Here is a 17,249-nt window from a genome sequence, read left to right as displayed (position 1 = left end):
GAACTACATATTACATACAATAGCGCAACATAATTGTCTCCACAGGGAAGACAAGTATTGGATGAGAATATTAGCCTTACAAAAACATACTTCATGTTCAAAGGTACTCCTTCCTTATTAAGCAAACTTATAGCAGGTCACATAAATAACCAAGTGTAAAAGTAGAGTTTAATGCTTTTTAAATATAGTAGCTGAAAAATAGTGTCAAATCATTTTTCTGGCCAAGTAGGTTCAAGTCTTTACCTACCCTTTCTAAGAAGGAACATGCTGTTTTGGAGAGGGACAGTTCGTCCTTTGGGTGGAAAATGCCCATGGTAAGGAATAGTCATAGCGTCAGCCATTTATATGTAATTAGGGACTGGTTAGAACACTGTGTTTCAGTATAAAGAAACAGCTTTATGAGCAGATAACAAAACAAAGGTTTGCTCCTTTGCCAGACTAGTACAGTCCCATCTACAGTGATGATTCCACTTCCTTTCACATTTCAGAATGTCCTCAATGGAAATCTTTTGCCCTAAAATACATCATATAAACCTTCTCATAACAGAACACCACACCTATTCTATACGATTCATTAATTTTTGGTTTATCTGATCAGAAGACGACACAGGTCACTGATGTAGCTCTCCACTACCAGCAAGATTCACCTTGTCTCCTTATCTGATAATTGCAGCAACTGCTAGCCAGGAGAATGGAATCAAGAAGAGAAATGTGGATTCTCACAATTCACAGCACCTAAGATGATGGCAAAATTTAATCACAGCCTTTATCTGGACTTCCACCTGAATGTCACTGATGCGTAGCCTCTAGGCAGTCCTCTGGGATATGGGAAATACATATTTTAATCCGTTCTCTGTGTCCTAGATAAATGCTCTGATCATTGCACTTGCATTAAGCACTAGTGGCAGCACAACAAGCGCCGACTCTATTAGTAGGACTGTAATAAAAACAACCTTACTGACCTGGGAGAATTGCCCACACACTTGGCACAGCTCCCTCCCAGACTCACTTTGAAGACTCAGGCAGAGGATTTTCCAGTTCTTCTCATTCCAATCAGGCATAAATAGGACGGAGGCTAAGACAAGTCAGCTGGGGCAGTTTAAAGCATATGAAAAAGCAGAACTTTTCAGAATGAAAGAGGAAGAGGTCTAGAGGATTTACACACCTAATGGGATTCTGCAGCAGCTAAGTAAAATTTTTCTGCATTGGATTTTGAACTTAGATCAAATGCAGGAAACTTCCCATTTTAGGCATTTGGGCATTTTAACACACGTGGGGATGACATAAGAGACTGCCATTCTCTGAGCACAGCACTCCCAAATGTGTATGCTCAGAGGACTTTTAGCTGTTATAAGCACTCTGCACATGATGCAGTGGTGTGTTACACTCATTGGTGTACATACAGAAGCCAGGCACAATTACAGAGTCACTGAATCGCAGAATGGTTGAGGTTGGAAGGGACGTCTGGATGTCACCTGGTCCAAACCTTCTGCTCAAGCAGAGCCACCTAGAGCTGTTTGCCCAGGACCGTCTCCAAGGAGGGAGACTCCACAGTCTCTCTAGGAAAGGCGTGATGTGATCTGCACCAGGTCTATCTACCCTATATGTTGTCTCTGGGGGTTCCTTCATATGGCAAACTCAAGTTATAAGTCTGTAACCAATAAAAGAAAACAAAACCAACAACAACTGACATAACAACAACAACAACACAGCAGAAATGGCCACGCTTCTTGATACTCCCTACCAACTAGCATAAGCACATGCCCCAGTCCCTTCCAAGTCCCAAGCCATTGGAGATGCCAATGTGGGCTCCTTAGCTCATCCTTTGCATGGTAGAGGGACCCAAAGCACCAAGTGTAGAGATCTGGGTTTCTTCCAGGAGGTGAGGTACCTAGGAGGTGTTGCAATGTCAAGTGCTGGAACATTTCTTCCATTTTAATATTTACAAGGAAAGATGGAAGCCTTCTTTGAAGACCTAAGCAACTGGCAATGGATAAAGGAATTCAGTGCTTGTGGTGAAAATAGGAAGAGAGAAAAATCTAAAAGACCTCTGATCATTTGAATAAGCTTTGGAGAATCATTTGAAGACATCTGTTTTACTAATTTATTTTGCTTTAATGATGGGTGTATGAACTCTAAAGAGAATTTAAAGATGTTTCCCCTACTGTTTTTAATTATTGAATATTGTATAGTATTTCTCTTCAGGCCAAAAGCAATAGAAAACCTCAGGAATATGTCAGTGCTTACCAGAAAGCTGATTCATGTTTTGTTTCTGAAGGAGAAGGAAAGGGAACACCAACAGCAACTGAATGTTATATTAGAGCTGACTGAATGTAGTTTTACTTCACATTACAACACCCTAGGAGCATGTATACAAATTATTACTGCATCTCAACCAGCAAATTCTTAAAGCACATTCAGTCTATCATTCATGAACATCAGACCAGACCCATGGTCAGTTTTTCTCAGAGAAGTAAAAAAAGTATATTACAGAAGTCAGAGCTGTCACAAATGCCAAACATCAGCAGCATACAGAATGTGTGTTCACCATTTACCTGAATGATTCCTCCCAGAAATGAAACTGCAGCTGCAACTCCAATCCTCTGCATTTCAAACTCTGATAGGCCCAAGACTCCTGAATTATTGTTTGCAGTGAAATTAGTGCCAGCTGAGGGAACAAGACGTTCAACTGCATTGGCAGATATTAAGGAAGTCAAAGCAAATGTTCCTATAAAAAAAAAAAAAAAGCCGCAGATTAGTTACCAAGGATTGTATATCTGTACTCATCACTAAAGGTCCCTTTTTCAAAACTTCACCATTTTGAGTGAGTGTCATTTTGTGCAATCCTAAAAATAATTTCTAAGATAATATTTTTACATATTACTAATTTCTTCATGTAAAATACCATTTGTACATGTAAATTAAATGCAAACTTTTCACGAGAATACTTATTCTTATATTAAACATATTAGACAATATTAGACATATTAATAAAAGAGGTTGAAACATAATTATTCACAATTATTTGAAGATATCACAGATGTTTTTGACTTACCATGTGTGTGATGAAATATTTTTTGTCTAAAGGTCCCAAATGTTCACCATTCAAATTTCTAGGGTAATTAAATCATGCTATATACCTAATACTTAGCACAATATAGTTAGCAGATGTGAATGTTTAAAAAAAAAAAAAAAAGAAAATTTGCACTGGAAGCAGGTTAAGAAAAAAAAAATCTTTTCTTAGAGAGGTAAAGCAAGTTTAATGAAACATAGATAAAGAAGGATGATAATCCAATATTTTAAAGGACAAATATATCACATGGAGCTCCAATAGCACAGAAAATGCCCAGTTATGTCAGCGCCCCTCAATGGCACATCTGGCCCAGTACTCTGACTCCAGCTGTTGAAATCAGAGGTATTACTCAAGGAAAGTACACAAGCCTGGCCACTTTCTGTGGTCTATTCCCCTCGTAAACCACAGCATCCATAGCTGTTGTATTGAGGATGCTAGTGGGTACATCCTTACCTGGTCCTTTTAGATTTTCCTTATGGACTAGCATTCATGAATTTGTTAAATCTCTGTTTGAGCCTGCTTGTATTTTCTTCCTCCACAGCGTCCTCTGGGAGCAGGTTCCAGAGGTTCAGCATCTGCCATAGTATTCTCTTTATTCTATACTTTCTTTTAAAGTGATCTTTCATCAGTTTCACTGAGCTCTCATTATTCCTATTCTTTCTTATTTGTACAGAACCTGGTGAGAACAGTTCTACCGTCGACTTGGCCTCAATATAGTAAAACTCCCATCACAAGTTCTTTGGGACCCTACTAGGACTCCTCCACCCTGAAAAATGACCATTGAGTCTTATCTTTGTCTTCTTGTCCTTTAACCAGCTAATAATTAATAAAAGAACTTTTCTTCTATCACAAGGGCAATTTAGTTTCTTTAATAACCTTTGGTGTGCAACCATATCAGCAGCCGTTTGACCATTCTGATATCTTACAAAGTATTTATTTTTGTTATGTGCTTTCTAACACTCCTACAGAACTCTAGGAGGTTAGTGAGATGGGATTTTTCCTACATAAAAGTCATGCTAACACCTTTCCAGCAAACTCTGATCATACATAACTTTCAGTGATCTTATTTTTTACTGTAGTCTGTAATAATAGGGGAGAAATACAGTTTCTAGGATTCCCTCCAGAGCCCTTCTGGCAGTTGAAATCACTCTGGTAGTTCAACAGTCTTGTGACCTTGTCACAGAATGTCCCAGTTATGTCTTTGTCAGAAAGGTGTCACAACAGTTTCCTTCCTGTCTTCCTCATTTTTATGTATTTAAAGAACTTTTAACTACCAGTTTGATCATCTTCTCCATGGCAGTTTTCAAATTCATTTTTTTAGCCTTCTAAAATTCCTGCATATGTCTGACCTACCACATTTCATGGCCTTCCTATCACAGATAAAGATGCTGTCAGAGGATCCTCCAAAATCACTTATATCAAAAGCAGACAAGAAAAACATGCAGGGATTTGTTATTCAGGTAAATAATCTTTCAAATTATATCAACCGTGTCACAGAAGAGATATTTCAAGTAAAAGTTGACAGAACATGGCCATTGATGAAATTTCCCATTTCATGCTAACGTAAGTGACTTAACTAACAAAGGACACCCTTGTAGCCTGTGCACATATAGAGAGTCCCGTTGATATTATAGAAGCTGCTGTTAGGAGAAGAGATTTTCAACTATGTACAAGGGCAATTACGGAGCATTTGGAGATCTGAGAGAGGCAGTATGGCTCCAATTCAGCCTGCTTACCACAATTACTTAACTGTGGCTGATGGGATAATTACATGAGACATTTCTACTGAAAGGATCAACAACACTTATCACACAAGTTTATTTAAAATAATAATAATAATAATAAATTTGTTTGTCTGGAAGACATCTGAACAGGTTTCCAGGTTTTCACAAAAGGGATTGTGCAGGAATCCTCAGCCATAGAATTGAGGAACTCTCAGCAAATCACTCTTTGAATGCTATTCTCTCAAAAGGATAAAAGATCAGCCTTAGCTGCTTGCACTTACCTGTTGCCTTATCTGTTTTCATTAGTAGAATTTAGGTCAACCAGATACTGATTTATCCACTTTCCTACATATGAGACATTTTTATCTTCCTAGTAATCTCACAATAACAAACAGCTGACAATCCACTGCCAAATTATTGTTTTTAAACAACTTTTTGTTATAGATTCGTGTTTTAATATATTTAATGAAAAAAAAAAACTGTTCTGAAAAAAAATAAAAGTATACTAATCTATCTCCACTCAAGTGCCAAAATTATTTTCCATATTCTAAATTTTCACTTTAAAAAATATTTCTTAAATCAGCGGAGTACATTCCATCACTCATTATAGCTTCAAGTTAATATCAGCATCCACAGCTCCTTCTCAGACATCAGAAGGCTCAAAAACTTTCTGCGCCTTTAAGGAAAACAAACTTCCAGCTTTCCTCCCGCTCTAAAATAATGTATAGCTGTTCAGAAATTTTAAATAATTTAACTGAATATTAGAATGCTTGGCATAAGAATTACTAGTCAGCCAAACATAGCATTGATAGCTTTTCCCCTAAAAGGTAAACAGAATTTACCAAATTTCTTTGTCCATATTGCAAAACCTAAAGACACTAAAATAATTCAGACGCACTTTGCTTTGTACTGTATATAGAGATATACAGATAGATATTTCTAATGGGTAAAAAGAGCTTTATTAATGCTTTCAGATCCAGTCACTGGTCCCACAAGCATACATTAGTGGGAGCAATACGGGATGCCACAAGAGTGGATCATATAACATGGAGTGCACACTACTTGTCCAGGACTGGACAGAATATTCAGGACTAGGCTTATATGCAGCTCTGCTGATGTCAGGAGTCTGGTACTTCTGGGCTATCGTTTCCTCAAGCTTGTCCCTGTTGAACTAGGTGAAACCTCATTTAAGGAAGAGGTGGATCTCCTGGTGTTTGGGTAATTCAACATTGTGTAAAATGGAAAAAGAAATCATTGTAAAAAGAAGAAAAAAATATATAAATATATTTCTGTTTAGTCTTTAATTTCCTTCCATTGATCTTATAACACACTTTTACTTCAATTGCCAGTTCCTTATTTCTGAAAACATTTTAACGAATAGACACTTACCTGTCGCAACATGACGTCCCATTCCAAATATGGCGTAAATAATGACAGGGAAGAAAGAGCCATATAAACCAAAAACTGGATGGACTGAAGACAGAACAGCAAAGGCCAGCCCTATGGAAAGTTAAATGAAATTACTTCTTTGCGTGAAGGTAAAATAAAATTGTTCTGCTTTTTTTTTTTTTAAATGAGGAAATGTCTATGATTTTATTAAGAGCACTAAAGGAAACACCTTCATTTACAAAAGTCTAGACCATAAGCCACTGCAAAGACAACTTTTCAATGAGGATCAGGAAGAACTGAGAAAGGTTTTTCATCTATTGTCTATCATCAAAGTCTTCACACTTTCTTCTGCATCTTCACCACCAACAGAAACAAATTGGTCACAGATATGATCTATGGCCTCAGCTACTGTTTTTTCAGGTTGTCTCCATAAGTGTTTCCAAACTATTTTAATAGAAAACCCTCACAGGAGGAGGCAGTACCATTCCATACATCCCCATCCCAACAAACAAGGGTTTGAAACTGCCAGGGCTCCAGGCAGTCAGATGGTTATTTCTTACAAGCAGTTCAAAACCTATAATTTTGGTTTGGACGGAGCCCTTTCAGTCTGCTTTCTTCTAATTTTTTAAACAAAAAAATATTCCAGAGTTCATTGTTTTTAGGTGCCTGGGTTTTTTTAATCCTTCAGATATTAACATTTTTTTCATTATGTAAAGCTGTGGGTCCAGAAACTCAGAAAATATTTGATTTTTATATTGAAATGGAAAATGAACTGAATTGGTTAGGATTTAACTTTACAGATTACTAGTTACCTTCATTGCTTAGCTATAGAGGACAATGTCTATCTTGCTCCAGGAAATCTTCTTTTAACAGAGACATATCTGCAGAGCAGCAGCTGTGGTTGCTGTTCAATTTCAGATATCTAAGATAGCAAGCAACTCTACATTGACTTCTTACAATGCAGCAGAGAGACAGACTCCTCTGTCTGTCATTTCAGTTTTTCCTTCTAGCAACTACGATTAGGAGAAATTGCCTGGCAGAGTACCTCCGTAAATCTTGTTGGATACCACATCCTGCAGTAGGGAACACAGGACTGGCTTGTGCAACACACAAGGTGCCTTTCTGAAGTCCACCATCAATGTGAGTGACCAGTCTAAGCTTTTATATGGATATATGTGTGTGTTCTGGGAGAATGATCGTGCATGGTCTGGGACAGAGAGGTGGTTCACACCTATGGATCTAAGGAATCATTAGTTCTTTTATATGCTCTCCATCTTGCATTAAGTGTTCGGCCTCCATCAGTGATTACAAGGGAAGCACAAAAGCTCCCTCTTCACTAGGAAAAAGTAACAATTTTGAAAAGCAAGTTTTAAAATAACATCCATTTTTGCAGAAAGCAGATTAAAGTCTTATAATACCTAACATTAGAATTAAATTGTATTAATATTGGACCTTGAAGCTTTCCTTCTAAAAGGAACTGAAGAGTTTTCCTCATAAAAGGAAATGGTTCACATTTAATAAGTTTTCACCCTAAGAAACTTTATAATTCAGTTCAAGAAGAGGTTACCTTAGAAGTTGTACAAAACAAAACTAGAGGTTACTGTGATATACCACTATACCACTATACTATACCACTTTAGCTAAGCTAAAATACTTAGAAGAGGGACCACTAACTTTTTCCTATTTGATATTTCCAATTAATACAGGATTAAGAACAGCATACATTGTTCTTCCTCTCAGTATTTAAAAGGAAAACAAAGGTTCAGCTACCACAAAATATTCTGTTGTCACCTGACTGTAAAAGCCAATTATTGCCTCTCTACATGTATTTACATTTTTATATGTTTCCTAGGACATTATGACAATTGAAACTTTTGACAATTATGGCCAGAATGTGTTTGATCCAGCATAAATTGTACGAGCTGTGTGTAGAGCACAAGAAGCAACACAAAAACTGCATCAACATCTCACTTCAGCTCTCTGAACAGGCCACAGAAAAACAGGGAGGCACAAGCTGAACTCCTACAGCCAAGTTCTGTAAAACTGTGAAAGGGGCTATCCAGACCAGCAAACCCCCAGGATCCATGAAGGAATTTTTCTTTGCTCACAGACTTACTGCTGGGAAACACATCTCATCTATAGGCAGATAATCTGAACATAAATCTGGCCCTTGTTCTTGTCTTTTCACTTGTGGACTTTTCATAGTCTTCTTGTATTAAGTTTCTAGAAGTGGTGGCTCATTCTTTTCATGGTGAGGTCATAGCAGTTAAGACAGAGCTAAAATTACCAGTCTTTGATTCCAGTCCTAACTCTGTTGGGTTTTTGTTCCTGTTACTGAAAAGTGTCAATTGTGTGTAAGAGCAGAGGGGCATTTTAAAGCAGAATTAGTAAAGACTTCAGGCTTTCTGGTTCGATATATAATGTTCTAAAAGTTCAAATACATTTTAAAGATATAAGCAGTAGTATATTTCAGCTCACTTCATTAATTTTCATATTAAACTTTGCTACAATGCATTCCATATGCTCAAGAACTAGTCAAAAGACAAGAAACATTATTTTAATTTTTTTCATTCCAAACAGTAATAATACTCAGAAGAAATATATCATAAAACAAGGATCCCATGTAATCTCAGTGGTAATGTGGAGAAGCCTCAATGGCAGTGACATTAAGGTTCTCATATAAGAATATAAATTCCATGGAAAGAAATGCAAACAACAATAAGTTCAAATACAGTACATTAATATTGTGGTTCTTTGCTTTAACTAACTCCTTATCATAAGATAACAGTGTGCCACGCAGTTTCATTGAAAACCATGCTCTCTGGCTAGCACCAGATGCATAACAATCACAGCTTGCCACACTGAAAAGCAAGAGATGTGACACCACTGTTGGTAGCTGTCAAATGAAGTTAACTATAGAATAACAAGCTTGATACAAATAGAAATAAGGCCTACCACAGGAGAAAGGTCTCTCAGTTTGCTAATGTGATAGTTTCTCCTAATTAGGCTAGAGGCAAAACCACAGTCACATAAATAAAAAATACTTTCCATAAAAAGAACTATGAATCGGCATAGTATGATCAAGTAGTTAACAATCTTCTGCATTTGGAAAAAAGCTGGTGACACATATGTATGTTCAGAGGATATCTATACCATGTCTTTTAGAAATTCTGTATGCAAACCAGAAGCAGAAAAAGTAGCAAGTCTACAATTAATCCTAGGAGTTTAAAAATTTTCTTCATTTACTATTTACTGTGAAAAACTATACATTTAATAGATTTTCCTGTAGCATATATATTCAAGTAAAAATGTGTTATTGTAACTTTTCTTTTCTTGAATGAGACTACATTAAGAGGGCCAAACATCAAGTTTATGGAACTCCAAACAACACTAATACATCTTATCCCTCTCAAAATGCTATCTGCAGTCAAGAAAAATCTCTGATGCTTCAGAAAAAAGTCAATTTTTCTCCTTATTTTCAAAGCTGAATTATTTAATAAGAAAAGCATTTCCTCTAGATGTCCTGAAATGTAGAATTAACACATATTTAATGAGTCTCCTATCAATCCCTCTTGGAAAACCAACAAATTAAACAGCCAATGATTCATATCTAAGGCTTTAATTTCTAACTCCAGGCTAATAATATTTACTGAGTTAACTATATATATATATATATATATTTCATAACAATTGCTTAACACAAATCTACAGCCCTGGGAGATTATTTGGCACTGGCGTGTTAAGAGCTATTAGCACAAAAAATGATCCTTTGTAAATAATAATATTTTCCTCCAAAAATTGGAAAGCTCGGTATCAGTTCTTTTATGGTGCACACATACAGCTCATGCTTGCAAGATCCCTGTTTCCTAATGGCATAATTTTCTGGGGCTACGCACGTGGATTTTACCTTCTGCCTAACTTATTTGAAGAGAAGGTACAAAGAGCTAAAAATCATTTCTTAGTTCATCTGCCATTCAGAGCCTGAAGAAAATGAAGAATTTAATAGCAAAATGGGAGGACATTCTGCAAAATTTAGCAAAATCTTTCAGAGTCCACACAAGTGTTAGCAACCATTAGAGAATGGTTTTTGAGGAATGCTTCAGTGCAGCACCTTCCCAAGCAACCATCACCTTCAGTCCACGGAGACTGGAGTATCTCAGCTGTATTAGTCATACAGTATATGAATTGCATCTTTCCCCATGTGCCATCTGAGAATTACATCAAAAGTATTTTTGGGAAAGCACTGTTCTACTCCTCCACTTTGCAGATTTCCAGATACTGACACTTGTATCTTTATGTTCAAAAGAAAGTATAATCAAGTATTACGGTAGTAGAAACAAGTGGACTGTCTGACTCATTTATGAATTCTCTAATCAAGGTATCTTGACCTTTCTGTACATAAAATTTTACATACTTACACCCAAAAACAGATAGAAAAAAAATCTAGAATTTTCTTTTCTTTTCATGAAGATCTAGGAAAGAAAGGAAAAAAAACCAAAAAGACCATCGACAGACAGGCAGATATTAAAGATTTAGACCTATTACTATTATACACCGGTCAGCCATAACACATGAAGAACCTGTCCATCTCCAAAATAAAATTAAATAAGTATTTTGAAAGGGTATTACAGGAAAACTCCTCTGCACCTCAGTAAGAATAATCAGAGAACTAAACTATGAGGTAGCCTCTTGAGTAGCTTCAGCACTGTAGAGAAATAAAGACCAGTCACTGGCTGATAACAGGCCTTAACCCAAGATGAACCCGACTTTATGAGACGTATGATGAAAAACATCCATTTTGACAAAATGATGGTCAAGGAGCTCAGTACTAATAGTCTTCTTGATCTCTCTGACCTAGAAGTTTATAGGTGAAGTCATTTTTTTCTTCAGGGAGTCAACACTCCCTGGGTTTGTCAGTCTCTGTCCATGGTGCTCAGGTACCTCCCAGGCGCAGGGATAGGACATCGCACAGCTTATCTGGTCATACTGACACGTATACCTGTACCTAAAGCTCCAGAGGATTCAGAGGTCATTCAGAAGCTGAATTCACATTCCTAGGAGTCACTCAGACAGGTCTACATTAGCACATGTGCAACTTGGAAGAATCTTAACAGACATTAGGAATGAAAATAGTGCATTCACAGCAGCACCAATGCCTTAGTCGTCTGCTGGAAAGTTGTATAAATACGAAATATTGCCCTGCATTTACTTACTAATATGCTACATTTCATTATCAGCTTACATCATTATTCTCTGTAAGGGAGAACTATACCAGAGTTCAGCTGGAGACTTTCTTCCACAAATCATTTATGAACTGCATGGATTCTCCAGTGCATTCTCTAGGAAATTTTTTGGCTCTCATTCCAAACGTGCTTATTCAATTTCATCTACACATGCTATTTGTAAGCCAGATGTATATTTACAAGACAGATCTACTCCTTAATAAAATTATTAGCTCTAGTTAGTCTGCTCAGAGTATATTTATGTCTACATTTATGGTCAGAGCCTGAAAAGAAAAAAAGAAAAAAGAAAAAAAAAAAAAGAAAGAAACAGCAACTATCACCCCTGAGAAGACAGCTGGGGTTCCTCCATGAAAAGATACGTGTGTGTGTGTATATATATACATATATATATATATTTGGCATCGTGCCTTCCAAAACACTGGGCACCAGTTCCGGAATGCATGAAGGCAGTATAGTCCATTTTTTTTATCAGCATGGTCTCCAGCTAGTGTTAAGGAATTAGTTGTTCAGCAATAAATCCAGCTCAAGATTAAATTAACTTTAATTAAAACATACAAAACACACCAATCCTAGGCAAGTTATTATTGGGCTTGCAGAATGAAAAAAAAGTTGGCAAGAATAACAATCCTGATTTCATCAGATGCCATCTACTTATTTCACTTTTAGAGGAAATATGCCTCAAGGGCCCTCCACGCCTCCAAAAAACAATCCACCAAAACCTATTTGAGCCAAAGCATTTCTTTCTCATGATAGGTCATAGGAAAGCCAGCTAATGTATAACACTACATATGAATTCTATATGAAGTATATCCATGTTCTCACTGACTACAAAAATAAACTTTTTAAAAAAATTGCAGAACACCACTCTAATCTCAAATCCAATAAACATGAAAGTCCAAATCTTGTACCCACATGCTTCCATATGGGTACCCTTTGAGTATATGCAGTATAGCACATAGTCACAACTTTATTTCAGAACAAATAACAAAATGCTTATGAATCCACCAAATATCAGGAACTTAACCAGATGAAGATGGAATCAGAAATACAGTGAAGATTTGTGGAAGATTTCTGTGTGTTTTTTGTTTATTTGTTTGTTTTTAAGATAAACACTTATCTTATACCGCTATCTTATACCGTAGTTTAAAACTTCAGTTTTTGGAGCAGCAACTGATATTGTAGGGAAACAAACTTGTGAAGGATCCCCTTGTGCACTGTGCTCTGATCCCCTTTACAACAGGCAAATGTAATTTAATGCATATATGAATTATGTGATAAGGAGATATATCTCCTTATCCTGATATTTTAATTGACTGGTTTTAGATTTTAAGTCTAAATGTATTCATGCTACTTTATACTCATTTGTTCATGTGCTGCAACTGTTTTTTTGTTTTGTTTTGTTTTTTTACTTTAAAATAGGATCTCCAAGATCCTACAATGGAAAGTGAAAGGTGCAAGTATTATCATCACCTGGTGAATGACAAAACATAAATTAAGTCATGCATTTGCCAAAGCAGAATTCTCTCTGGTCATTAATAGCTTACAGAAGAGGATTATAATTATCTAAACCTAGATCAAGATCTTGGAAGAAGTTTTGGGGGAAGGGTTCATATTGTCTAAAGTTAGGTATCTATATTAGGAATTTACCTCCAGAAAGAGTAAGACAACTTCAGTTGTTAATCAGAGAACTTACTTTGAACATTATGTAATGTCCTAACCAAAGTACTCTGATTTACACTTTGGATACATCTGTGTCCCCTAATTATACAGAGAACTGACATATCTAAATAAGTTATGCACACTAATATATGTATTCAAACAGATTATGGGAGATAATTAAGGATAATTTCTGTGGCTATGAACTCAACTGCATAACAGAGGGTAAAATTGCATAGCCTTTTTCAGACAAACTCAGATTTATGTTTTTGCAGACCACGACAGTCAGAGAAGCTTACTGATGGGTAAGCATTACCTACATGGCTTCTAGATGCCATGTACTGTGTGGACGGTACACATAGTTCTGAGAGGGAAAAAAAAAAAAAAAGAAAAAGAGATTCTAAACAGAATCAAAAAGAGAAGCAAAAACTGAGATGGGCATGCAATATATCAAGCAGTATACATTGTATACTTTATATCCCAAGAGAAGGCACAGAGGTATTTGTTTGAAAAGATTACATTGGATGAAGAAGGCTAGCAAAATGGATTAATCAGAGATGTATCAACAGATTGGTAATGAATAAATGATGCCAGGAAAGATCACCTATGTAAGGCCTTGAAAGTAAAGATGAATAACTTGCTTAGTGCAATAAAAAGTTACCACAGACTGAAAATGAGCTAAGCAGCTGCATTCTGAACAGATATGAATAGGTTATAGCACATGTTCAGGAGGATACAGAAAATCAGTTTGACAGGTTTATGAGATTTAGCTGCACGGAAAGACTACATCATAATACACCTTAATGTTATCATGCAAGAAAACTCAGAAAAATTCAGACAAAATTTTATCAAAGTATGCTCCTTGCACATGTGGATGAAGTCCAGGTCACATGGCAAAGCCACAAGCAGAAATTTGGTATTACTGTGACAGGTTAATGGATGCGATACACTAAAGAGTATGATCTGCCTTTAACTATTTTAAACATGAACAGTTTATTACCCACAATACCACAGTTATAATGGCTGGGAAATACCTCACCTAAATTTTCATGTCTACATCATCTGTGGCTACACCTGAGCCAGTCCCCTATTACTTTCAGTGGAAATCTTACCAGTACAATCAGCCTTGACAATGTAGATGCCTGGAGTTTGATGAATCACACCTGTAGTGGGTTGACTCTGGCCAACAGCTAAGCACCCCCAAGCCATTTGCTTGGTCCCCCCAAAGGATAGGGGAGAGAATCAGAAAAGCAAAAGTGAGAAAACTTGTGGGTCAAGACAAAGACAGTTTAGTAAGTGAAGGAAAGAGAAAAACGAGCAAACTAAAGTGATGTAAAGATAATCACTCACTACCTCCCACAACGTCAAACACCATAAATTTCACTCTTACCAACTAGATTTCCATTGACTGTAAGGAATGCAAGAGCAGCTCCTTGACAACTAGATACCTACACTGCAGAATGTTTATTTTATTTACACAAGTTTAATTTGGAGAGAAAAATCTTATTAGGGACTTGCAAATCATCTACACGGAGACAGTAATTGAATTTGCGTGTATGGGTAAGAAACAAAGAACAAAACAGAAAGAAAAGTCTTCATATTTTAAAATCATCTTCCTGCTGATGGGGTATTAATGAGTTTTAAGAGGGAATGAAGTACTAGTCTGAGAAGCAAATAAAGGATTCAATTGCTAATTTAGAGACTTGTTTCTCTAGTCTATCAAAAACAGATTTTTGAGAAACAGACAAATTAGGTAGTAATTACAAAAACATGAAAACTCTGATTCCTTAGCTATCTCTGAAAATGTGCTGCAAACTTCAGTACTGGATAACCAAGTTCATTTAAGATTCTAAGATTATTTTTCAGCCTTAGGTATCAGAGTAAGAATAATGATTCTATGTTTGAAAAATGAGATATTGAGAACGACATTATTAAATAATTATAGTTTTGTGGGCTTGAACTAATGAATCTTGGTTTCTTTTGTCACTTTAGATTAAAGGTTGACTGCCTTTGCAGTCCAATAGTGCAAGCTCCAACTGAATCTTTCCAGCAATTAGGGCATTAAAAGGCTTTTTTTTTTTTCTACTACACGTTAACTGATGTCTAACAAGATATGAGTTTCTATTAACAATTTTTAGAACATGCAGGTCTGTTTTCAATGGTTATTTTCATACAATTTGTAGAAACATAATCACATTAGACACCTCTTTCACCATCTTCTGTTGAATTAGCTAAAACACTAAAACTAGAGGACGTAGACAGAGACTGTACAGGTATTGTTTCAATAGGTAAACAGGACAGAAAAATTCACCAGTGAATTCTGAGACTCATGAATTAAGATTAACTTGCATTTGTAGTAGACAATAAAACAACTATAGGAGCATGTGGAGACGCACTGCTTGGTTTCAGCAAAGACTTGGTGTTGAGCCCTCCTTCTTCGCAAATGCCAAATAGCACATCAAGATAATCCCATGACTTTCTTTCCCATCTCCCTACCCTACCCTGTCCAGTCTCCCCTACCTCAGTACTGGATCCACTACTTACACTGGATGATCAATGAATTCCCTACACATGGTCAAACACAAATTAAGCATGTTTTAAACAAGCTTCAACAGAATTTGAAGGGCAGTTTCAGAAGGTTCACTTTCTACAGAGATTATTACATTATGGATTCTTTGATCATGATTATATTTTAGTCGGATAATATGAGAAAGTAAACATAACACCTTGGAAGCCTTCTAAAGGTCTATTTCTTCCACACTGCACACGGAAGTAAAGACAATTAAATATCCAGGTATCAGGCCTTTCTTGTGCATCGTTCCTAGACTCTGCCCCACAGGACATACGTTCTACTTTATGTCATGATAGAATTCATTTTAATCCTAAATTAAGTGATATACACTCGTGATTTAATTTTTAACTTGTGATTTAATTTTCGAGTACCTGACTTGAAGATAAGATACCTTACAGAGTTTAAAGGCATAAGTCACATTTAGATAGCAATCACTCCTACACTGAAAATCACAACATAAGTGGAAGTAGCTCTTTAAGATTCTGTCCAAAACAAAAGATAGCATAAAAACAGCTATTCTAAACTATTCAATACCCCTGCAAAAAACTTTTGGGGAGCAAACATTATCTGCATACATTGATCACTAGTAATATCATTAATTTAGTCTTTTCTTTTTCTCCCTTACACAAGGTAGACTCCAAAAACTGCTCTTGTGTAAGAATTATGCAGACGCAATTTCTAAAAAAGTCTACAAGGAACAATTATAAATGTAACCTTTGCCGTATTTAGTATGATGCCATGACACACTAATGGCAGTGACTTCCTTCTTTCCCTTCCTTTACAAAGACAAGACAGCTCTCTCCTAATTTTTTGGTTAGAAGTTGAAACGCAGACACTTTACACCAGATCAGAGCACCTGCCATCTTGAATATTCTGAATATGGCCAATACCAGATGAGTAAGATATCCCACAGTAGGAAATTGTGAAAAACAGCTCTGAGGAAAGGTCTTTCTTTATTCTCAAGCTACTGGACTGCTCTCTGCCCTGGAGCATGCAGCTCTTATCACTCAGAAAGCTGTTGTGTATGCATACTACTTCAGATTTTTCCATAACTGAAGTATATTTCCTTATACTTGAATTTATTTAAACATGTTGCTGTGACACCCAGTGACACTGTGCTCTGCATGACAATTATCAGTCATTTCTAACTTTTTCATACCAGTGTTTGATTTTTCCATTTTCTATCTTTACTGGATCATCTTAAATTAATCTCTCATATTAATTAACTTCTTGGTACAAGACTCAGACAATAAATTTCTGTCTAAAACCATGAGCAATGTAGAACTGCTGGTAACTTAATATTTTTTATGTATTTCACCATGCTGTTATTAACAGCATTTTAATTACAATTGTTGTATATGTACATACCAGTGAAATTAGATACTTTACAGTATTAGAGTATTAAGGTTCTTAAAGTTCAATCATGCCAATGCAGATGTTCCTAATTACCTTAAAAGCACAAATACTTATACAAACCGGTTGTTTCCAGCTCCAGTGTAATTCAATTAAAGTAGTGCTTATAATTTAACAACGTGGATGATAGTTAAGCATAGCTAATATTGGAAATTGTTAAGAAATAGCATATATAGTTT

The 17,249-nt window shown here is 36.2% G+C and overlaps 1 protein-coding gene across 7 annotated transcripts in view; it reads right to left on the bottom strand.

Annotated features, from left to right (window-relative positions):
• Positions 1-17,249, bottom strand: part of SLC26A7 (solute carrier family 26 member 7) — a 90,587-nt gene that overhangs the window by 47,886 nt on the left and 25,452 nt on the right. For all 7 annotated transcript variants that reach the window (XR_010828702.1, XM_048075219.2, XM_048075217.2 and 4 more), the window contains 2 exons: positions 6,187-6,297; positions 2,556-2,728 (listed from right to left, as the gene is read on the bottom strand). Coding sequence is in view for 6 of the 7 variants with exons in the window: in XM_048075219.2 (XP_047931176.2) it covers positions 2,556-2,728; positions 6,187-6,297 (284 nt within the window). In the remaining variant the exon portion in view is untranslated. The remainder of the gene's footprint in view (positions 1-2,555; positions 2,729-6,186; positions 6,298-17,249) is intronic.

This window comes from Anser cygnoides, chromosome 2, assembly GCF_040182565.1.
Source record: "Anser cygnoides isolate HZ-2024a breed goose chromosome 2, Taihu_goose_T2T_genome, whole genome shotgun sequence".
Classification (NCBI taxonomy): Eukaryota; Metazoa; Chordata; class Aves; order Anseriformes; family Anatidae; genus Anser; species Anser cygnoides.
Note: the sequence above shows the minus strand (reverse complement) of the source record. Positions and strands in the feature narration are given on the sequence as shown.